This window comes from Amphiura filiformis, chromosome 12 (assembly GCF_039555335.1).
Source record: "Amphiura filiformis chromosome 12, Afil_fr2py, whole genome shotgun sequence".
Taxonomy (NCBI): domain Eukaryota; kingdom Metazoa; phylum Echinodermata; class Ophiuroidea; order Amphilepidida; family Amphiuridae; genus Amphiura; species Amphiura filiformis.
Genome location: NC_092639.1, coordinates 55,255,571 through 55,280,985, shown reverse-complemented (window position 1 = coordinate 55,280,985; position 25,415 = coordinate 55,255,571). Strand labels below are relative to the sequence as shown.

General features: G+C 38.3%; 1 protein-coding gene across 1 annotated transcript; it reads right to left on the bottom strand.

Annotated features, from left to right (window-relative positions):
* Window positions 1-2,748: 2,748 nt before the first annotated feature.
* On the bottom strand, window positions 2,749-9,475 carry LOC140166439 (uncharacterized). The gene is made up of 4 exons (XM_072189915.1): window positions 9,328-9,475; window positions 8,545-8,726; window positions 6,252-6,472; window positions 2,749-4,358 (listed from the first exon to the last, which is right to left on the bottom strand). Exons 2-4 carry the CDS (start codon window positions 8,703-8,705, stop codon window positions 4,174-4,176), a joined length of 567 nt encoding a protein of 188 aa, XP_072046016.1. The 5' UTR covers window positions 8,706-8,726; window positions 9,328-9,475; the 3' UTR covers window positions 2,749-4,173.
* Window positions 9,476-25,415: the final 15,940 nt, after the last annotated feature.

Below are 25,415 nucleotides of genomic sequence, written 5' to 3'. Positions count from 1 at the left end.
TCTGAAATGCAACACATTTTGAAAGTTTAGCGAAATCGTCATAAAAAGTCGGATCCTGCTCATTTTTCACATGACAATCTATTTCCCAGGCCTAAATGAGGATTAAATATGAATCAGGGCCTAATAGTTGGGTTTTAAGCCTTTTCTATATAATGCATTTAATTTAGTCGTATTGCACGATTCCTCGTTTGAAACACTGATTTTTTCCTCCCAAAAAGGCCCAGGGTGTAGGAGACTATAAATATTTACTGGTGTGCACTCATATGACCCAAAATTGTGCCGAGTATTAAAGAACCCTTATTTTGGTAAGATTTTCCCCAGTCTCATGGGCCTTCTCACGGAAAGACCCCCTTCTTTTGGTGTCTATAGGGTCTCACCGAAAGACCCCAAGTTTTGAACTGCTGTCCGCGCATCCCCATCACTTCCAAAGTCGAGTGCCCCCCGGAAAGTCCCCATAAAGCATGACACTGCTTACTTTATTGGGCAGTGACTTGGCAGATTCCCCCTCCCTGTGTGATATATTTCCGCTTTATATTCCCCCTACCCCCTCTGTGGGATGTTGACCTCGTGATATTTGAGATGCATTCTTTTGTCATTTGTAAATTTTGCACCCCTTGAAAGTCACATTTCCCCCTTCTTGAGCTACAATTTGGTAATATCAGTTCTTCAAATGGTACCTCTGATACGGACCTGAAAATGTCCCCTCGATTCAATCAATGGTGTTTATTACCTAGCTGAGGGTTTTCAACCCCCCGAGCTAGGTACTGTTTTGCTATCCGATTCTTACCTAGCTGGGGGGGTTTTCAACCCCCCGAGCTAGGTACTGTTTTTCTATCCGATTCTTTCTTTCTTTACCTAGCTGGGGGGTTTACACCCCCAGCTAGGTATTCTAATGCTATCCGATTCTGCTTTCTTCTGGCAACAAAAACTACGTAATTTCAAAATGCTACATGTTACACCCTACAATTACGTAACTTGCACATATGTATCGCCTATATCCAGTGCCCATATGGTGCAAACATAATTGGGATCAAAGGTCATTAAAGGGGCATTTTCGGTATATAACCAAATATCTTCAAAATGCTTCTTCTGCCACATATTACATAGCACAATGACGTCACTTACACATGTGCATCGGCTTTACCCAGTGCCCATACCTTGCACACGGAATTTGGGGTCAAAGGTCATTAAGGGGGCAAAATCTTACAATTGCATTATCTGGACATCTGTAAGGAGTATGGGGCTCAAACTCGATACAATAAATCTCATGACCAGGGGAACATTTTGCGGGGGTCAGGTCAAAGGTCATGCAGAGGTCAAATTTTAGAAACGCATTTCCTGGACATCTGTAAGGGGTACGGGGCTCAAACTTGGTGACAACAAACATAATGATCATGGGAACATGTAGGAACACTTTGCAGGGGTCAGGTCAAAGGTTATCTGGGGTCAAATCTTTATAACTTCATTTTCTGGATATCTGCAAGGGGTATGGGGCTCAAACTCGGTGACAACAAATCTCATGACCAAGGGAACATTTTGCAGGGGTCAGGTCAAAGGTCATGTAGAGGTCAAATTTTCTAAATGCATTTTCTGGACATCTGTTAGGGGTACGGGGCTCAAACTCCACAACAACAAACTTACTGACCTGGGGAACATTTTGGAACACTGTGCAAGGGTCATGTCAAAGGTCATCTGGGGTCAAATCGTAGAATTTCATTTTCTGGATATCTGTAAGAGGTACGGGGCTCAAACATGGTGACAACAAACCTCAAGACCAGGGGAACATTATGGAACATCATGCATAGGTCAGGTCAAAGGTCATCTGGGGTCAAATCTTAGAATTGAATTTTGTGGATATCTGTTAGGAGTACGGGACTCAAACTCGGTGAAAACAAACCCCATGACCAGGGGAACAGTTTGCAGGGGTCAGGTCAAAGGTCATGCAGATGTCAAATTTTCGAAATGCATTTTCTGGACATCTGTAAGGGATACGGGGCTCAAACTCTTGTGACAAGAAACTTACTGACCAGGGGAAGACTTTGGAACGCTGTGCAGGGGTCAGATCAAAGGTTATCTGGGTCAAATCTTAGAATTTAATTTTCTGGGCGTCTGTAAAGAGTATGGGACTCAAACTCGGTGACGCCAAACCTCATGACCAGGGGAACATTTTTGGAACATTTTGCAGGGGTCAGATACCTCTAAAACACCAACATGCCCCAGCTAGGTTTGTGGTCTATGACCACCATTTGCCACTAGTTATTTTTTTTATTTATTTATTTATTATGGGCACTCCCATATATATTGACATACGTCATGTGTCCATGAAAAGACCCCGGTATTTTTGGCAAATCCTACACCCAATGACCCCGTTTTTTGCCTACACTGAATGACCCCCTTTCTTGAACAATTAGTCCTCAAAATTGAAATTTCGGCGCGCTTCGCACGCATTTTGAGCAAAATAAGGGAATTTTGTATATTTTGTAGGCCTACTGTAAAATTGGGTAATAAGCTATTTTTGATTGTCAATGATGTGAAATTTGGGGCGCTCCCATACAAAATCACCCCATTTTTGACATTGCCAACACCGAATGACCCCCTTTTTTCTGAAAATTTCTACACCGATAGACCCCTAGTTTCGTACGCTGGTGGACACAGGTATGTCACTTTCATATTCGAGTGCCCTCCCCCGGACGCCGCCATCGGTGCAAGTTAAATAATTAAACAGTTAAATAAAGATACAGGCAAAAGTTATGTGTTATTGTACACTTTAATGAATATCTTATTCTTAATACTTAACAATAAAGATTGAGGTATGCGAACGACATGGAGATTTCCTTTTAATTCCTGATTCCCAATATTCATTAATGATAAGCCATGCGGGTATTCGCAATTTCTTGGTATTAGTGTTTACGGCACTACTTAATTGTAAACGAGAGTTCAGTTTAATCTATTAAGCTTTAATTTGTCGTTCTAAAAATATTTATGAGTTTAAACCTTTTAAAAATAATAATTTTTATGTACAACAACAAGCAAAGAAAAGGTATTTATATTATTCAGCAAGATCCTTCAGTGGTATCCGACTGCTCTTCCTGATTATCACCGAAAAGGAACTAGGGCGTAGCAACGCAGGTTGATCGGCGAATGACCGAGGTGCCGATGTGATGATGACGTGATTCAATTAGCCAATCAGAACTCCGCTTCCGTGAAACCCTGTAAGGAGTGCCAAATCGGTAGACCGCTGAAGAACTTTGCCGAAAACTTTACTGATCAAGACTACAAATAGTATTATAATATGCTTCCACCATTACAGAGCTGTGTGTTGGGGTGGGCGGGTGTTTGTGTGGTTGGGGTGTGGGGTGGTCGTGTTTTGGGTGGGGGTGTGTGTGGGGTGGGGTGGGGTGTGTGTGAAGAGGTAGGTGTGGGTGTGGGGTGAGTATGTGGGATGCGTTTGTTCATGGTCGTGTTTGGATGTAGGGGGTGCGTGTGTATGTGTTGGTGAGAAAGAATACTTATACCCCGGACTTATACTTCAACCTACAATTTAATCTACAATTTAATTCTTTAAGTAGTAGAGCAGGAAATAGGATATTTTGAATATCCGTGCTTGTCACGGTAAAGCCTTCAAAATTGGTATAACGGTTAAGTCAGCATTGGAGATACCATGTCCCGGTTTTTAGAGCCCCGTGATGAACAAATTGAGGTGATTAAAATGATTAAAACACGTTTATATTTTGTCTCCTTTATCAATATATTTGACCGGGAGGTACCGTAGAGAAAACAGATTGGTTCCCATCCTGCCACACAATTTTAACATGTTTAATGTGATCTTATACCTAACACCAGGCCCGTACGCAGGATTTCATTTGGCGGGGTGCTGATTTGAAAAAAATTGGACTTTTTTCCAAGGGGGGGCGATTTTGTGAACTTTCTTTCCAAAATTTGTACCTTTTTGTCCAAAAGCATAAAAACCTGATTATGGGACTTTTCGTATATTTTTCCAAATTGGGGGGGTGGGGGTGCGCACCCCGCACCCCCCTGCGTACGGGCCTGCCTAACACTGTGAGCTAATGTGCCAATGTACTGAATGTTTGATTTAGAATAATATGCACGATTTCTGTTATTTCCTACTCTATAATAGGTTTATAATATATTTCTTATATTTATCCATTATCCTTATTCTTCATCATCTGGATTCTTGCGTCCTTTTGGACCACCTTGGGGGCGGGGGTTGTTGCTTCCCTCTCCCAACTGCATCGTCATATCGTTAAACATCTCCATCGGCATCACCATAAACTCATCCATTTCTTCCATCTCCATAGGTGCCATCGAAACTTCATCCGCGGTTAGCATATCGTCACCTGTATTTAAATAATGACAGATAATACATGAGAACGGGGAACACTAATTTTTATTGAGTTACAATAAGTTCAGGTAATGTTAATCATTAATATTGCTTAGGGAATAGGGACCGTTCATTATTAATGCCAGAGGGGGAGAATGTTGAGCTTTATGGGGAACATACCTAACCCCCAGGGGCGTAGCAAGAGCATCAGGGCCCATGGACAAGGAGCAGTATGGGTCCTTTTAACCAGGGGGAGATTTACCTTATGGGTGCCCTGGGCGCAGGCCAAAATTTGGAGGCCCCGCACTCACGTGCCGAGGATGGCATATGCACTCAAAGTCAGTGGCCAAGTTTTGGTTTACGTACTATATAGAGGGGGACTAACATACTTTGTTCCGATGTTACTATGACATTTGCGTGCAAACCACGCGAAAAATTCAATTTCAGACTATTTTAGCCCCAGATCAACATGAATTTCGCTATTTGAATGCACGCGAAGCGCGGAAAATTTTACAATTTTGCCCTATTTTGGCCAAAAAACATGCTGTTATTGTGGTTAAAAGAAAGATGCATATAGGGCAATTTTTGGGGGCCCTGGACCCGGCCAATCTGGCCCTGCTCTCCATTATCAGCCCTTATTTAATTTTCGCTTTTGTGCTCGGCGCCCATTCCCCCGCTTGCTACGCCACTGCTAACCCCCTATTGTGATGAATAAATTTTCCATACCCCCCCCGCATTGAATCAAACAAAATCACATATTGCCCTAGGTTGTAGAGGTTAACACGCGTAATTCGATAATACCCTCACTATATACCAAACTTGATGTCAAATAAAACTCGCTATGAAATGATCAATGTAATTTTTGCCAAAGCTCACTACCATTCGCAAGATGTTGTGAACTACCAAATCGCAACAGTTTAAAATAGTTGCTAACCTCAAAGGCCATGTTTTCACCAGTTGATTGTCTTTCGGAGGTTAACCAAAGTTACCACGATATTGCACTCATAGAAATTGTTCGTTGGCATTACTAAGTAAGTTGATGTAAGTCGTTGCGTCAACTTTCCGTGTAATGCCAACGCGTACAATTTTGAGTTGTTACAACTCAGAAAATGAAACTAGCCTAGGTTAGCATAATTTTCTAGAGGTGTGCTATAGTATACAAAATTTTGCACTGATTACAAAAATAAATATTTAAATACTGCTAATTGTGCAGAAAATGATCCAATTACGTGAATTAAAAGTACCAAATTGGAATAACTCAAAACAATAAGTACCAGTAACTTAATATGAACGAGTTACATCAACTTACATGTTGAGTTACAATAACTCAACTAATTGGTTCTTTGAACCTTGTTTGTTTTTCTAATTTCCTTTCACTTGAATTCAGAACTTGGCATTACTTAAAAAGTTGATGCAACGACTTACATCAACTTTTTAAGTAATGCCAACAAAGTTGATTAGTTTACGGAACTTTTTGAGCTTTTTCAGCATTTTTCGGATAACTAAAATGAATTTTGTTTGGCAACTTTACACTATTTTTGAGTTGTCCAAACTTACTCCTTTTGTATTGCGCCAACAAGGCGAACAAGTCATTTCTATGAGTGTGTGTATGCAGTGGCATTTTTTCGGGGAGGGGGGCATGGGGGGGGCAAAGTGAATTTCAGGGGTGGGCAAAATTGCCGCATTATCATTAGCATTTGGAATTTTTACACTATTTTGGCTCATGCATGATCGGATGAAGTTTGGTGGGAAGAGAGGGGAGGGGAGAGGAGAGGAGAGGAGAGGAGAGGAGAGGAGGAGGAGGGAGAGGGGAGAGGAGAGGAGAGGGGAGGAGAGGAGAGGAGAGGAGAGGAGACCTACACCACATACTAGTATGAACAAGGAGACATAATAATCATTAATAACCTACCATTGGTATCGTACATGGTAAGGGCCTCAACAAACCCTCGCGGAGCACCAGGTTCATGCCACGGTTGGTTATGCCATTCGTCCGAATCGACGAACCCATCACAGTTCTCGTCCAGCAAGTCAATGATGTCTGGTAGAGTGGCGGTGTTTTGTAGCCATTCTGCGAACTCGATATCTTTTTCCGTTTCATTGGTGCTGCTTACTCCGTGCATTAACTCACTCCTGTATTAAAGAAGCGGAAAGAGGGCGTTAATATATAGGGAAATTATAGCAATTTTATGTACACTATTTTTGCCCGATTGTGCCAAATGATCAATTATGACGTTGACGTCGCTACCGAACTTGAGGCGAACCAAACAATAGTCGCGATCGCGCGAGGGGCAGGGCTGGATTTACCTTTTGGAGAGTCCTGGGCCGGGCCAAAATCTGGAGGCCCCCAAACTCACCTTGGGGAAGGCATGTGCATTCAAGTAGCCCGAGTTCTGGTTTACGTATATCGACAGTGGCAGCGGATGCAGTACCGGGACAATTTGGGGAGGAGCATATTTTCTTCTGATTTTATTAGGATATTTGCACGCAAATCGTGCGAAAATTTAAATTTTTGGAGGGCAGAATTAACCATCCATTTGTTGCCGAAATGAGTAACATGTAATTGTGGACAAAGATAGAAGAGGGATGTGAGGTAAAGGGGGAAAAGGGGAGAAGCCGGGGACAAAATTGATTAAAATGAATTACTAAAAAGTAAATGAAATAACTGAAAGCTTGGAGGGTGGTACTGCATTTGCAAATTGTATTCACTTTATGAACCGCGAAAGACGGGTGACCGCTAGTAATTGTTAAAAGAACATGTGTCGTTGATAATACAACAATTCTGATGAGAACAGATTATACATTATAAGCCTGTTGAAGCAAACAGGGCTTTATGAAATATGTCGTAAGGGAGTGAGGTTACTTTCTTTCTTGCAACATCTCCAATTGATCATCGGTGAAAGAGGACTCCCACTAGGAGGAGTATGGGAGCTAAAAATTGTTTATTTAATTGTTTAAAAGTGAAGTATAAGTCATTTGGTATTTTTGAAATGAACTATTTGGCAAAAAACACCGAAGCAAACAGCAGTATTGACGAAGTTGAAGCCCCATTCAAATTAGACTTCTCCGTAGTCCACTTGCCAATTGTGCATACTCTGGCTATTGCATTTCAGCTTAAAACTCTGATTCAATTAATTTCTGCACAGTTGATAGATTTTCACATCTGATCTTTTCAGTCACCGTACTCCCTCTGTTTGTTAGATTCCCAAGTGGACTACTGACTTTGGATTGCGGTTTGCATGCTTAACACGGCTGTCTATGGATGAGATTGTCGGATTTCTGGCCTACTAAAATTGGCCATGATGTAATGCATCTTTAAATGGATCTGGCTCGTGATTGGTCACCCAGATCTCGTTATGGTTTAAATCGTCCGGGCACCTGCCATTACCATTAATAACTACATGGTACACAACTATACCGCCCTTTGTGTTGGCGGGAACATTAAACTCTCTGTAGGTGCATGAGCGCGTCTTGTACTTGCTTGCGGTTTGGATTGATAAACAAGTATGATTGACAGTGTGTTAGGGACTTTGCCCGTTCAAAGTCCCGTTTAAAATTCAAAGTACATAGTCGATTTTTAACTCGGGCTTTCGCGATTAATAAACTGGCAGATTCTAAAATTAGAATTGTTCAGTATTGAAGTACCATTATAGTTATGCCATTATGATATGTTGCATTCAATAATACAAGCCTACGTATACTTTACTTTTACTGTCACAAATATAATTATATAAACTTTTTCATAACCATTTTATACTAGTATTTTGATGTAATAAATATCAGTATAATTTCGAGTTCAACTGAATGCGTTCATCATGATTAATAACATCAAAAATCGATTATGGCATAGTTTACATTCAAATACATGTTATAGCTAATTTATATACTCTCAGTATATAAATTACAGATTCATGTAAAATACCTTACTTTGTTTTCAATACACGGCTTTGGGTTTAACCACTAGCAGGCTATGTTAGCACATCTATGACAATGACAATACCAAAATTTGAATTTTGATGTTTATTACGATCGTCCGGATGAGCTGCGCAGATCGCTGAATAGGTCTTTAAGATAATAAAGATTTTATCAAATAATTGAAATTTTGTGTTTTACCAAAACTTTTTTATATTATTGTTATGCAATGCACATAATAATTAAAACAGTAACCCAAATGCACAGACATAAATCATGGTACATTTACTCACTGGACAGTGAAACCCGGAGTTGAAACATCCCGGCGCCGGCCGAAACTGAACCTGCAGCAGTGAATACAGACTTTAACATTGATCCTGGGCCATGAAAGGGCCAGTTCCGTGCACATACTCAAAGCAACCATGCAAATCAAGAACACGCGTGCACTTCCCATATTTTCTAATCGATGATGAACCTGCCGAAAAGGAATTGGTAAACTATACATAAATAGTCTGGATAAACAATAACAATAATAATAATAATAATAATAATAATAATAATAATAATAATAATAATAATAATAATAATAATAATAATAATAATAATAATAATAATAATAATAATAATAATAATAATAATACACCCCAACAATACTACTATACTATACTACTACTATACTACTACTAATAATAGCAGGGGCCTAATAGATAATAAAATAGTAATATTTAATAATTATTATTAGTGACCGTATAAAGGGAGCTTGATACAGGACTGTTTCGTGTTAAAGGCCCACAGGACCGCATTCATCAGAAACTCAATGCAAAATGGCAATTATACACAATATAACACTGGAATCGGTTCTAACTTCTAGTTCCTCGCGCCCAGAATGCCATAACCTTAATTTAATTTAGCGAGTATTATTTTCAGAGGTTTAAAACAAACAAATATTTTTTTAAATACAACGACAAAAGAATTTTAAGGTATTTTGAAAATATGATCGCTAGAGTATCAAAATAGCAAAATATGACATTCATACATATGGCTCACATAACGCAACACTGAAGATTACACCTTACCTGGTTATTTCAAGAAGAAATAAAAATGACTTGTGAGTAATGCTTTCTTCGATCAGATCCCACAGACAAGACTGGAGATGGAACTAGCTCTCATCAACTTATATACTTTCACCATATATGCATGATCCATTGACTGATTCATGTACCAATGTTAGCAAATCTTTGCAGCTTTTCGGTTTTCATTGGCTCAAAACATGCTCAAAAGTTAGAAGCAGTCACCGAGTGGTGTAATGAAGTAATCTTTACATGATGTGATTGGATGCCATGAAAATCGCGACTTTTACCTAATCTTCTAATAATAACCATGCATGATAGATATTATTCAACCAAGAAAATGTTTTATTTTTATCAAATATTTGTGCCAAAATTACTTTTTAAAAAAGCGCAGTGATTTATAGTGCGCTACGCACAGGCACAAGGCCTAGACATTGATCCACAACCATTAAACAACAATTCATGAACTTCGCTGCTTCAAGAGCGCACACCCTATACCACAAATACCCTTCACATGCCAGGATCAGCTCCCTGAGTTTCGTACGGGTTACAACGAGACAAATTAGCTGTGAGTTCCTTGTCCAGGGGAATTTCAAGCTAACTCAATTTTTTTCCACGAGAGCGTACTAGGCACCACCGGGGTTCGAACCCGAAACCTCTCGCACCATAGTCGAACGCCTTATCGATTGAGCTAACTTGACTCCTACTTAAGGCCATTGGTCATGTTGGTAATAACATGATATTTTCATCATGTTAACTTGCATACTAATATAGTACTTTTTCGTGTGGAAAGAGCATTAGGGCCGTGTGCAATAATCATCTATGTCCCGGGCCGGGCAAGTTGCAAAATTACCTGCCAAAATGCTCCCCTCCTCCGGCATGCCAAGAAACCTTGCTGTCATCCCCTCTCTCACGGCCTGTGCCTAAAATTACTTCACATTTTCTCAGAGGCCGAACGAATTCTTCCCCCCCCCCTTTGCACATACCAATTTTTATGAACCCAATTTGCAAAGCGTATGGCGTATACCGGACGTATAGATATGCGAGCGAGGACATTTTCCATATTATTAGAACATTTATGTATCAAGTTGTTTTCCTAAGCATTTAGAGTGCTTAGTACCCCATGAATGTGTGCCAAAAATCTCTAGTCCCCTCATTTAGATCTGCCAACAATTGCTTGCCTCCCCCCTATTTTTGCCGGGGGCAGTTAAAAGGGCATTTCGTGATCCACAGCATCATCCCCCCACTTTTCTCAAAATATATATTTATATATCACTGGAAAGCTCTGGCTACATAATGTTTATGTACAAAACATTTCTTGCAGATTATAATTCGTTTAGCAAAGATATCGTGAAATTTGAATTTCGTTCTGGTATACCAGAACGAAATTACAACACATTGTCTGAGCTGTGTAATACACATAATCATACATAACTCGCAAACGCAAAATCAAAATCAACTGAAATTTTGGGAATAAGCTTTTTTCGTGGATATCTACTGAAAATTTTCATAAAAAGAGGATGCTAGGATCGGGCTAGGATCACGAAATACTCCTTTATTCATGTTAATTATTGCACATCCCCTTATTTAGTTGTTGTGATTGATTGTTTGATTGATTGATTAATTAATTAATTAATTGATTAATTGATTGATTGATTGATTGATTGATTGATTGATTGATTGGTTGATTGATTGGTTGATTGATTGATTGATTGATTGATTGATTGACAATGCAATAATAATGCTTAAATATCATTTCTGTTCTCAATGTTTGGACACAGTACCAAATTTGCAACCAGACACCACACATACTTTTTTGTCCAATTATGTCACCTAAAGTTGACTAAAATATCCGCGAATGCTAGTAGGCCTACGTGACTCGAAGGGTTGGATTTAAGCAGTGAAATTTTTGTGCTGAAGCCTGAGCAACACAAAAACTGAATATTATTTCATGAAAATACTTGTAATATCACAATGTGTATGAACATGTCACAGTAATGAGATGTGATATAACGCTAATTGAATTTGGGGAAAGTGTTTTCAAAAAAGATTTAGTCATAATGTACGATCTTATAATATGAATTTGGTTAATTTTTTTCAAACCTGATTTTTTGGCATATTTGTAATGTTTACACATGTCACAACTTGCACCTAAATGGAATCAGCCAAATTTGTTGTGTTTGTAGGTAAACAGAGCAAAGTTCGACATAAAGTCATAATTCAAGAAATTATGACTTTATGTCCGCCCATAGAACTGCGTGTTAAACGGCCAAAATAACAAGCAGTGTTTCTTTCACGTTACCTCGTTATTTCAGCTCAAAATGGACAGAAACCATTCCCGATCATTATTACTAGTATTATTTCAGCATTTTGAGTATATAATGACAAATTTAAAATTTGAAGGAAATCGTACATTAAGTCTTTAAGAAGCTTTAACAGTTAGCAGCCTGCACAACCGATTCTTTTGTTTGGCAAGGCTCACTCAGTCATTTAATGATGCAATACAAACGATCGAATTTGGTGTTGAAATGAGCTAAATTTTTAGTTAGGGGCCTACACCTTTTCGATGTAAAATTAATTTTCTCGGCCAAATGAAAAGCAATCATTTTCATTTTTTCAGTAAATGTCAGGAAAAATTGTAGTGCTTGATACTGTATTTTTTTTTTCAAATTCTAGTGTTAAACTTAGGCGTGAAATTTAGTCATTTAGTGTAAGATTTTCGATTTTGATAGGCTTAAACTCTGTCCGCGAGCCTTTTTTGGATCAACCTTTTAGCTTTTCAAAGTAAGATAGTTCGCTAATGAAGGATTTTTCCCAACTTTCTAACGCACATCACCGTGAGCGATATATCATAGTTTTGTCAGAATTTGCGTTTTCATTTCACTATTTTAACTGCCGGCTGACCATTTTTCAAAATCAACGAGTGAAATCTAAGGCTAATACTATATTGCGGATCGATATCCCTGGGTTTAATAGCATGGCTACAGTGTTGCTAGAACTTCAATATAGCAAAGAAATTCCCAGGCCTATAGCGCTCCTACTGATCATGTTTAACCAGAACACTCAATTGGGGATTTGGGCTACCAAATCGCTGGTCGGGCAATTTGCTTTCAATGGAAAATTGACCTGGATAAACAACAAAGGAAATATCGACTATTTCTGTTGGTTGCTCTCGAGATAAAAGTACTGACCGTCGTTTTATCTTTTCAGTTTCTGTTTCTGTATCCGTATAATAGTTTTTGTAAGTCATTGTTATTCTGAAGTGGTAGTCTCCCAGGTATGACCAATCTTTTATTCTAGCCTTTTGTTAGTTACTGAAAATTTGAAGCTCGTGAATTTCAGTTTTCGTTTTGGTAAGTTATATTGATTTTTTACATAAAACCTTGAGATGTGCGGTTGGGTGCCAATCTAGACAAAAGAAGAGTCTAAATTTTACAGTCCTAAATTCGCGGTAAATTGTACGGCTTCAATTGACTTGTGTTTGGTGTATATGCACTTACGCCTAGACGTAAGTGCCTCGTAAAAAGTCTTGCATTGAAATATATACTAACCATGTTGCCAAGTTATAAGCAAAAGTCTTTCATATTGGCGATGAAACGAGCGTCTAAAATATCCCAATGAGGCGCGTACAAGTGGTGATTTGGTAATCATGTTTTATATTGAAATGCAATGCAAAAGAATTTGCATTGGAGCAAAGATAATGTATTCTATTCATGGCAAGCTAATCTGATAATTGGTTGGGCCTATATGCAAGACTCGGGTTTATTTTAAATGTTTATTTTTGCAGAGCTTATTTTCAGTCATGGATCATACTGATAAATTTCGCGAGGGGGAGGGGGGAGGGAGGGAGGGAGGGAGATACTTAAGTTGAGACTAAACAAGCGAGAGTGCGAGGGGGTGAGGAAGAAAGAGAGGAGAGGGAGAGACAGAAATACTAGAAAGAGAAGAACTCGAGAGGAGAGAGTAGGGACCGGGGGACGGGGAGGGAGTGGGGAGACTGATCATGGGGGGGGGCAGGAGGAAGCAAAATAGGGAGATAGACATTGATACGAGGGAAGGGCGACACTGTGGCCCTGCACAAGTGCATTGGGGTGCGATATGCTCATAAGCGGGCCTTTTGTGATTTTAGGGCTTATTTGCAACGTTTTTACAGAAAAAAGTGGACTTTGTCATTCGGATTGGCATGCATTTTGTCAAATCAATGTAGATCAATTTACCAAGAGGGCGCTAGGCCATTAAAACGCTGGTGTTAACATAATTTTTTTCTCTCCCGATTTTATTGACATAAGCTATCACCTCTATTGAAATAAGCTGATTGGTACTTCAGAGTTAACAATGAAATCAGATTACAGTAACTTACTGAATCCCTTGCGTTTTCGTATCTGAACAAAAGACTTACGGAAACTGAAAAGATAAAAAGACCCTGAGTTAGACATTTTCGGAGTAGGAAGGGAAAAGGGTAAAATAAAAACGGAAATTCTAACAAAACTATAATATATAGACCCACACGATGTGCTTTACAGAGGTGGGAAATATCTTTCTTTAGCAAACTATATTAGTTTGAGACGCTAAAAATGAATTCCGTAAAAAGCTCGCGTGCGAACTGAAGGCCTATAAAAATCAAAAATATCACACTAAAAGACACAATTTGATGCTTAATTTTAACACCAGGATTTGTAAAAAAATGTATATCCAAGCACCAAGTTTTTAACTGACATTACTGAAGAAAAAAAAAAATTGCTTTATATTTGACCGAGAACATTAATTTCATAGCAAAAAGATGAATCTCTGAAATTTGCTGCTTTTAACATGTATCGATCGACTTTCAGCGCGACTAAGCATTTCTAAAGAATCGATTGTGCAGGCTGCTAACTGTTAAGAAAATAAAGGTCCCGTCAAAATTGCGCCCGAAAAGGTTTCCGGGATTGCGAAGGACACCGATTATGTGCACACACACACACAAAAACCACAGTAGGCCTGTAACCCGGGGCTGTGAACTGGGAAAGTCTCTGAGTCGGAACGTCTCTGAGGGGGTAAGGGAGGGGCACGTGCGGGAGACACCTTAGCATATGGAAAGGTTTGGCTACAAAACGATTCTTAAACGCACCCCTGCACAGTTTCCACCTCGATACACCTGAACACACACACAGATCAATTTAAGACCGAACCAATCCCGCACAGTGTCATCGGCCCGATATCTTCATGGCAGAAAATGCCATGGTAGGTTGAATCCACCAACGCTCTGCAGGGTCTATTGTTCTATTGTTTCCGATTAGAGCGCTGACATATTGGAAAATGTTGCCAATCAATATTCATGAGAGTGTACATTCAACGTCCAGTTTGCGAAATTGGGTGAGTTGTGTTTGGTAGGTGTGAAATACATCTGACTGGGCGTTTTAATTACGTAACGAATAAAGGCATTGACATCATCGAATGGCTGCCCAGTGCTGTTATGTGTTTAGTTATTATATAGGCCTAATAATTATTATTAAATGTGTTCATCATTCCTTTCTTTTCCCTTCTCTGTACTTATTCTTTCCTAGGCCTACACTTTATCACTCCCTCGCTCTCATTGTCCCCTCTCACCCGCCCTCTCTCATTCCCATCATTTTCCTTATATTTCTATTTATCTACTTGTCTTTATTATATCTTTTTATTTCTCCCTTCCTCCAGCCCTCTCTCATTCTCCATATCCCCTCCTCTCCTCTTCCTCCCTCATCCCCTCCCAAGACTTCTCACAGAGGTGAATCTTCCCCTCCCCAACCCCCACCCCTCTTTGGGTACGCCACTATTTCTATACCAATCTCCTTCTTAAAATAAAATTAAATGGACATTTCTTAAAAACAACCTTTATAGGTCTATACTTATACTTACATGTATACTAGGGTGGTTCTTAATTTTCAAAAGTCTGAAATACCTTGCTCCCACCCCTTCAAATGGTGATCCTGGATGAAAAACTATTCTCTGAAATTTTCAGAAATATTGAATATGATTTAGAGGTAGCTCAAGAGCCCTCAATGTGGCCGCGATTTGGCCGAAATTTAGTCGCCGGACATTTTTTAGCAAGTTTGCAAGGGTCTATTTTCAAAATCATGTGTTTCTTGATACTCAGTCTTTGTAATTGCATTAACAATAACTAGTTTAACATACCAATAGCAAAAGATGTCTTGTATTTACTTCCATTGTGATTATAAACCAGACCAAAAATGGCATTTCATGCCACGCACTGCTAAAATACTGCTCGTCAGCCTTTTTGAGCAATTATGAGGGCCACTAGTTTAAAAAAAGAGAATATCATGATGCTCAAAACTTTGTAATTGCATTAACATTAACTACTTAAACATATAAATAACATAAAATATCTTGTATTGTCATTCATTATTGTTTTAAACTTATCCAAACATAGTACTTTGTGACATGAATACCCCGAAAATACTGTGTATCGGCCATTTTGGGCAATTTTATAAGGGTCTATTTTCAAAACACAGTGTCTCTTGGTACTGAATCTTTGTGATTGCATTAACATTAAGTAGTTTAACACATATAGCATTAGATACCTTGTTTTTACTTCCATTATTGTTTTAAAATCAACCAAATATGGTCCATTGTGCCATTTGACCCCGAAATACTGTGTGTCAATCGGCCATTTCGAGCAATTTTACAAGGGTCTACTTTCAAAACACAGTGTCTCCTGATACTAAATCTTTGCATTTGCATTTACAGTAACTAGTTGAACACATATTATAGTACTAGATGTCTTGTATTTACTTCCATTATTGTTTTAAGAACAACCCAATATGATTCTTTGTGCCATGGCCCAAAAACTGTTTGTCAGTAATAGCCGGCCATTTTGAGCTTTACATAATGGGGCCTATTTTCAAAACAGAGTGTCTCTTGATAATAAATCTTTGTAATTGCATTAGCAGCAACTTGTTCAACATATTATAACAAAAGATTCCCCTTAGTTGCTTTCATTAAACTAAGAATCTGCCAAGGTTGACTAGCAAACTGGTGCCGATGCTCATACAACTTGAAGCAGGAACTGCAGCTATGTGTTTGTAAAAACATGATGGTTGTCTTCATAACCCTGCAATTAGCTGGATATCATTATGTGGAGCACAGGCTGCTAGGGGTGCAGTGAACCATGCTTAGAGCCACAGAAAATAGGAACAACTCCTGAATGCCTTTCTCCTCATACATGTCATAGTGTGTCAGTTTGAATTTTTGCCCTTGGAACATCCGTTGAGTAAAATTATCTTGGCCATCGAATGTGCGTGATTCAAGGGACCCGGTTTCATGAAGTGGGTATCATGAGGGGGAAAGCCTCCAAGGAAGATGATAGAGACCTCAAGTAACTCGCGGTGATGAGGGGTAATGACCTTTGTAAGCATGGTATGGTAATTAGAGGGGAATGACAATAAAAAAGCTCTCCAGTGCCTAGAACTTACCTGTAAACATAGTAGACAACCTATCTATCGCAACGACCACACCAATTAATAAATTTAGAATTAGAATAAAACAGCAATGGCAGTCAATACAACTTTACTAGGCATATTTTGTTAAAAAATATGTGGAACTGTTTCTCTCAATGCAATTACAAACATTTAATATCAAGATAGAGACACTCTGTTTTGAAAATAGGCCCATGTAAAATTGCTCAAAATGGCCAACTGACACGCAATGTCACAAAGTACATGTACCACATTTGAAAACAATAATGGAAGTAAATACAAGACATCTATAATATGTGTTCAACTAGTTACTGTAAATACAAAGATTTAGTATCAGGAGACACTGTGTTTTGAAAATAGACCCTTGTAAAATTGCACAAAATGGCGGACTGAGCTGACACACATTATTTCGTGGTCAAATGGCACAAAGTACCATATTTGGTTTATCTTAAACAATAATGGAAGTAATAACAAGACATCTAGAGCTATATAATATGTAAAACTACTTATTGTTAATGCAATTACAAAGATTCAGTACTAAGAGACACTGCGTTTTGAAAATAGACCCTTGTAAAATTGCCTGAAATGGCCGATACATAGTATTTTTGGGGTATTCATGTCACAAAGTACTATATTTGGTTGAGTTTAAAACAATAATGAATGACAATACAAGATATTTTTTTGTTATTTATATGTTTAAGTAGTTAATGTTAATGCAGTTACAAAGTTTTGAGCATCATGATATTCTCTTTTTTAAAACTAGTGGCCCTCAAAATTGCCCCAAAAGGCTGACGGGCAGTATTTTAGCATTGCGTGGCACGAAATGCCATTTTTGGTCTGGTATATAATCACAATGGATGTAAATACAAGACATCTTTTGCTATTTGTATGTTAAACTAGTTATTGTTAATGCAATTACAAAGACTGGGTATCAAGAAACACTTTATTTTGAAAATAGACCCTTGTAAACTTGCTCAAAAATGTCCGACAACTAAAATTCGGCTAAGTCGCGGCCACATTGCGGGCTCTTGAGCTACCTCTAAATCATATTCAATATTTCTGAAAATTTCAGAGAATAAGTTTTTCATCCAGGATCACCATTTGAAGGGGTGGGAGCAAGGTATTTCAGACTTTTGAAAATTAAGAACCACCCTAATGTATACGTATAGCGATTACCATTATAGTGTAATATAGATATATGGACTGGACAAGGCAGCTTTCATACATTCTAATGTGTAATCGATCTGGCAAGAGCATTCAATTTATTTAAATGAAACGCCTAACGTCAGGTGGGTGGTAAAGATGATTGCATCGACAGCTAAAGCCTCCTTATAGACATCAGACCCACACACATTTGGGATACGTGAGTACAATGGTACCACTTTACACATCATGACTGCCCTTACACATGACTGTAGTGTGGTCACTTATTGATACTCGCCTGTTGTGTAGAGCGTTAATGTGATGCCGGATCAGTGACCAATTTAATGGCGGAACCCCTTTATTCGAAACAATGATACCACTTTTATGAATAGCCTGTCGCAACTTCTAATCGGCATCAAACGAACAAAAGATTATATAATCTATTGCGACTCTATTTCTATTTAAAAGCTCTTTGGAATCCACAGCCACGGATGGCCATTGTATTCCCACCTGTTTAATAGTTTTTAAATGCATAGTAGGCTCAAGGCCATCCGACTAAGGCTAATGACATTAGCCTGTGACTGACCTCTGTACGGTCAGCGAGCATACATTCGCCATTGTCATATGCTTATAGACCCCGGGGGTTATAGACTGTCTCTACGATAGTCTCCTACACAGCCAGTTTGTGTCAGTCGGTCTGACACTCGTCGATCCTGTATGTTCGTGATAGCCATTATATTCTGGCCTGAGACTACCTCCACGAGGTTCTACGCTGCGCTATTTAAAATCTTGAATTTTGGTCACTTTTTCAGCTCAAGACGCAAGCTACTCTCTCAAAGCGCAAACTAACGACTACCATATCTGTTCAACACGTATTTTCAAGTGTATGAGACCACATCTGGTTTCTTAAGAAAAAATCATTTACGGGAGATATTCATCATTTTCCAACCCGGTATCCGAAGGTTTTCGTCGGATATCAAAATCGTGCATAGCAATTCACGTGTATCGATCCCGTGTATTTATTTGAATATCTCTGCTGCATCAAATAATTATTAGCCAGGCGATGTCGGTGTGTCCCGGGAACCAGTATAGAACTCGGAGTATGTCAGGGAGAGCGGGAGGGAGGGAGAGGTACAGTGGCGTAGTTAGCTGCCGTGGGAGGGGGCAGGGCGGGGGAGACCGTGTCGTAGCTGCCGGGGGAGGGGGCAAGGGGAAATTTCCACGTGGCAAAAGAGAGAGGGAGAGAGAGAGGGAGAGGGTGAGGTCATCGTTTGAGTTAGAAATTTATAATTTCCCAATTATTTCAGGATGCAATTACAACTCGCGTAAATTATTAAGTTTCTATTTACATAGTATTTTGTAATATTTCCAGCCCTATACACTCAGATCAGAACTCTAGTCAACCGATGGTAGGCCTGCAAGGCTCATTCAGTCATTTAATGATCGAATTTGGTATTGAAATGAGCATCATTTTTAGTTACACCTTTTCAATGTAAAATTAATTTTCTCGGCCAAATGAAAAGCAATAATTTTCCTTTTTTCAGTAAATGTCAGAAGAAAACTATAATGCTTGGTACTCTATATTTTTTCAAACTCTGATGTTAAACTTAGGTGTGAAATTTAAGCTTCTATTGTAAGATTTTCGATTTTCACAGGCTTCAACTTACCCCACGAGCTTTTTTTGGGTCAACGTTTTTGCTTTTCACAGTGACATTATTCGCTAACGAAAGATATTTCCCAACTTTCTAAAGCACATCATATAAAGCTACACTCATAGAAATGACTTGTTCGCCTTGTTGGCGCAATTCAAAAGGAGTAAGTTTGGACAAACTTAAAAAATGCTGAAAAAGCTCAAAAAGTTCCGTCAACTTTTAAGTAATGCCAACTTCTGAATTCAAGTTCAGGAACTTAGAAAAATAAACAAGGTTCAAAGAACCAATTAGTTGAGTTATTGTAACTCAACATGTAAGTTGATTTAACTCGTTCATATTAAGTTACTGGTACTTATAATTGTTTTGAGTTATTCCAATTTGGTACTTTGTTACTTAATTCACGTAATTGGATCATTTTCTGCACAATTAGCAGTATTCAAATGTTTATTTTTGTAATCAGTACAAAATTTTGTATACTATAGCACACCTCTAGAAAATTATGCTAGGCTAGTTTCATTTTCTGAGTTGTAACAACTCAATAAAGTAAGTGCAAATGAGTGCGACCAACATAATGATATCGAGTCAGCGTTACTCAAAATTGTACGCGTTGGCAGTACTCGGAAAGTTGACGCAACAACTTACATCAACTTACTGAGTAATGCCAACGAACAATTTCTATGAGTGTGTATGTCATGGTTTTGTCAGAATTTCGGTTTTGATTGCACCATTTTTCAATTCCGACTACCAATTTTGTCAAAATCAAGTCGCGAATGTACCCATGGATGGATGATTTTGCAAGCCACAACAGAAATATCGATTATTTCTGCTGGTTATAATATCTATAGAAATGAAGTTCTGGTTGGCCAATTTGGCAGTTGCAAGTGAAAAAGGTGAAATCAAAACGGAAACTGTGACCAAACTATTAATGTAGACCCACACGATGTGCCTTACAGAGGTGGGAAATATTTTCTTTAGCAAACTATGTTACTTTGAAACGCTAAAAAGTTATAAAAATCTAAAAGACACAATTTCATGCCTAATTTTAACACCAGGATTATAAACATATATATATATATATATATATCACTATGTTTTTAACTGACATTTCTGAAGGAAAAAATATATTGCTTTATTGACCGAGAAAATTAATTTCATAGAATAAAGGCATATCTCTGAATTGTGCTGATTTCAACATTTTTCGATCGACTTTTAGCGCGACTATGCATAACAATAGAAGCTGGTGATTTAAGTTCTGAGTGTATATCCCTATCATGAAATTACGCATGTTTCATTCCATGGTTTCATACATTTCCAGCATTTTGTGCCAGTCACCCTACCTACGCATGCGCAGATTGTTGCATGATTTCAGATTTGCATCAATAATTATTATCACTGCACTGAATACAAGTTCTTACCGCGTACCGTTGCATTGACATACTATAAGGCGTATACGCTGGCGAAGTTACGTAATAAATCGGATTAACTACCATAGCAATAGGTGAAAACAATTTTGAACATATCGCGCTGCACTACAAGCAGGTTGAACTAATCACCTGTGTATGTCTGCAATCATAGATTGAATACAATACTGGTCTTTTCAAAGATACTAATCTTACAGGTGCAAGTGATCAGCATGATATGGTTCAATGCAGAGGTACCGAGTGAACGTGTCAGTGCAGCGCGGTATATTCAAAAATTGTTTTCACCTATTGCTATGGTAGTTAATCCGATTATTACGTAACTTCGCCAGCGTATACAAGGAGGTTAGATATAGAAAGGAGAGGAAATAGATTACGTAACGCATATTGTTCCTTTGTGCCAATTAGAGTTTCCGCCAAGCTATGGTATTCATCGAGAGGTACCTTTTGTTCGGGACAAAGGGCTTCCGCCATTAAATCGGTAACTGACCTGACAGCGTATTAACGCTATATCAGGCTACTGTCAATAAGTAATCAAACGAAAGTCACGTAAAAGCGCCTACACGAGCGAGAGGTACCTTTTGTTATAATACCACCCAAGGGTGTGCTCGAGTTATCGCACACAAACAAAAGCACACTTTACTGTCGATATAGAATTATTTACCACCCATCTTAATTTAGACGCCTCATTTAAATAAATTCAATAGAGTTGCTGATCAATTACCCGTAACAATGTGTCATTGCTGCCAGGTATTAATATAGGTATATCCGTGTCACTTTCTATAATTAACCACTTCACAGATGTTGTTATCATGGTTATAGGCCTGTTCAATAAAATCAAATGGATTTCTTAATATCACGACCATCCATTTTAAAAGCCAGGTCCAATTGAGGTAGTGAAGGCGGGGTCGAGAGGTGAAAAGAGGAGAAGCGGATGGGTGATCGAGATTGTAGGGGAGGGGAGGAAGACAAAAAAGAAAGGAAGAGGGGAGAAGGAGAGAGAGGGAGAAGGAGAGCGATGGAGTAACAGGGCTCTAAATTACATAGGCGTAGATCGAGGTGGGTGGGTTGTGGGTGATAAATTCCCCCAATATTTTGCTACGGGGGATGGTCGATATAATCATCACCCCCCCCCCAATATATTGACGCCTGTGTATTGATTTCTGTCGAAATTAACCTCATATTTGGCCATTTTAGCCACAAAATGCCATTTTTTAGCGCTTCGCGCGAATTTATTCCACTTTTGCCCCATATTTCACCAGTTTAGTTTCAATAGGCCTATGCTAAAAATTTCCCGCGCATTTGTACCATAAGGTTCACTGTACCGGGTAGGCCTACTTTAAAAAAAATCAAAAATCCACCCCCCTCCATGTCAAAAAGAAATCTACGTCACTGCTTAAGTGTGTGCATAAGAAAGAATAAGTGCAGAGAAAGGAAAAGAAAGGAATGAATAAAGAAAATAATAATTATTATTATAGAATCTAAGCATATAACAGCACTAGGCAGCCATTTAAGGGGTACTACACCCCTGCCCAATTTTGTGCCTATTTTTGCATTTTTCTCAAAAATTATAGCGCATTGGCGACAAGGAAGATATGTATATTATAGGGGCAAGGACTACAACTATTGCACTGGAAATTTTATTTCAGCACAGACAACAGTTGTGGAGTTACAGTCAAAAATGAGGGAAAACCAGTATTTGATCAATAAATCAATAACTACTTGCCTTGACTTGCTGAATTTTCAGTACAGTAGTTGTAGTCCTTGCCCCTATAATATACATTTCTTACTTGTCACCAGTGCGTTATAATTTTTGAGATAATTGCAAAATTATGCACAAATTGGCCAGGGGTGTAGTACCCCCTTAATGATGCCAAAACCTTAATACGTTACGTAATTAAAACACCCAGTCAGATATATTTCACACCTGCCAAACACAAGTCACCCAATTTCGAAAATTGGACGTTGAATGTACACTCTCATGAATGTTGATTGGCAAATTCACCCAATATTTTCATAGGGGGATGACCCATACAATCATCCAACCCATGTTGATGCATAAATGTGGGTTTCTGACCAAATTAACCTCATATTTGGCCGTTTTAACCTAAAAAGTGCCCATTTTTGCTCGTTTCGCGCGAACGCTATTACTTCACCAGTTCAGCTAGCTTCAATAATGGCCAAATTTTTCGTGCCTGTAGCCTATTTTAATGTTATGCTAATAATGTATGGCCTAATCAAGTGTAATGGCATAATTCATGTGTGGTTTGAAAGACAAAGGCTGAGTCTTTATCATTTTTATGTGATCATTAAGACATTTCATGGGATGAAGGTTGACTTTCATTACAATATTCAACACCCTTCAGACTTCCGGCAAGATCGTAACAAACAAGAAAATAAATTATACCTCGAGATGCACAGTTTGCATGTATCTGTACGCACCGTCACATGAAAGTGAGAAATAAGGGACCGTTCACAAACACTTGTAAGGGGGGCCTGATGCAAAAAAATTTTATCGCGAAAATTTTACGGGGTCCCCCTTTACAGACCTCGAAAATTTCAGGCCCCCCCCCCCCTTTTTGACATGAAAATTATGGGCCAACCCCATAGAAAAGCATATAAACTCAATTTTTCCAGGAAAGTTTGTGGTCATTTTTTCAGGCACCCCCCCCCCCTTAGGAGGGTCAAAATTTTTCAGGGCCCCCCTTTTTGCATCAGGCCCCCCCTTACAAGTGTTTGTGAACGGTCCCTAAGTCTTAAACAAGATTTCAATCGAACATCCTCCCCCCACCCCAAAAAAAAAAAGAAAAAAAAAAAGAAAAGAAAATAATTATATACCAAGCCGGGATACCAAGGCATTGAATCATACAAGGTATTTTGTAGCTTTCTATCGGTAAATTCTACGACAATAGGGCCTGTTGTTATTGAAAAATTTCAACCCGGATCTTCCATTGAGATTGAAGATCCATTGTGTTTTATCGTAATTAACGTTCGTAAATCATTTTTGTATTTTGTTGCCAAATTCGGCTGAAATTATGGCAGTAAATGTAATGACAAACTTTGTTTACAATAATGCAGTAGGCCTATAGCGACGTAAGAGTTTTGATTCATTGCCAACTTCAAAAAAAGCCATCAATATGTGCAATTTGAGGCATATGTTAAGGTAAATCCTTTTCAAAATTGTGTTAAAAAAACGCAATTCGTATTTTGGTTTTCAGGCCACAGATATACTTTTTTTAAAGCCTTTAAAAATAGACTCAACCCTGGGACTCAGCATCATTTTTTTTACTTCATTCAGACAATGCTAAATATAACTCTCTGTGTTTTGAGCTGATTAACTCATGCGTCAGCGATGTAAAAATTCCCCATAATGTATATGCAGTAAACGCGATATACGCAAGATATAAATGAATAATTTTCAATTTTCAATTATTTTATCCTCTTCTTCATTTGATATAAGGCCTATAATTAGTATGCATGCTAGGTATAATATAGTTAACATTCTCACGCAGTAAATAATCCACGAGTATATCATTTGCTAAAAATTATAATTTTGAAAATAGGCCAACTTAGAAATGAGACAATATCATCAAACAGACCGGCAAACAAAGATTGGTAATACCTAAGAATTTTTAATGTTAATATGTGTCTGGTATATCACGTTTTTTTCTCCATGGCCCGCATCGTGATTGAGTTTAACAACATAATAAATATTCATTACATTTCAGCCATTATTATGCATTTACATTATTAATCAGCCTAAAGGTATAGTTTTCATTGTATATTTGCTCCTTACATAAAATGACAGATATTTTGTAGGCTATAGCTGAGCCGGGTATATTTTTTAGTAAAATCTCTAAAGATTTCTTTAAGAATTCAAAAACTAAATTCTTTCCTAATTATATGCATTATCGTTAATATAATCATTAAAAATACAATGACACATGAATAGGCTGAAACGGATTTATATTTTCAATAAATCTCAAAAGATTTCTTTAAGAAAAAAACCCCTAAATTCCTTGCCGATATGCATTGTCGTTTATTGTTCATTAATCATAACTGCTATTTTGTTGAATCAAATCCTTCTAGATTCTTCTTTATATGTTTATGTGCTTGATCTTGCAGGAATTGTTGTAAAGTTAATGTTATTCAATTCATTGTTTGGCACATAAACTCGTAATTCACCGAGAGCAGTGGTGGCTACATATAGCCCCCTGTAAAACCAGTGTCTTGCAGAAAGACATCATAACTGTGAAGCCAGTTTTGAGACACATGTCTATAGTTAGACACAAAGTCAAGTCTATAGAATACAAGACATTAAAATATGACCTCTCTATGCAAGACACTTTGACTTGTGTGTTAAAATATTTCAATGCAAGACACTTCAGTTTCGTAAGACGTGTCTTTGAAGCCAATTTTGAGATATGTCT

Excerpts from the sequence above, each read along its gene's own strand:
- LOC140166439 (XM_072189915.1), bottom strand. The coding sequence starts at position 8,705 with ATGGGAAGTGCACGCGTGTTCTTGATTTGCATGGTTGCTTTGAGTATG. Across the intron at positions 6,473-8,544 it reads ACTCCGGGTTTCACTGTCCA|GAGTGAGTTAATGCACGGAG; the intron begins GTGAGTAAATGT and ends TCTTTAATACAG. Across the intron at positions 4,359-6,251 it reads TACCATGTACGATACCAATG|GTGACGATATGCTAACCGCG; the intron begins GTAGGTTATTAA and ends ATTTAAATACAG.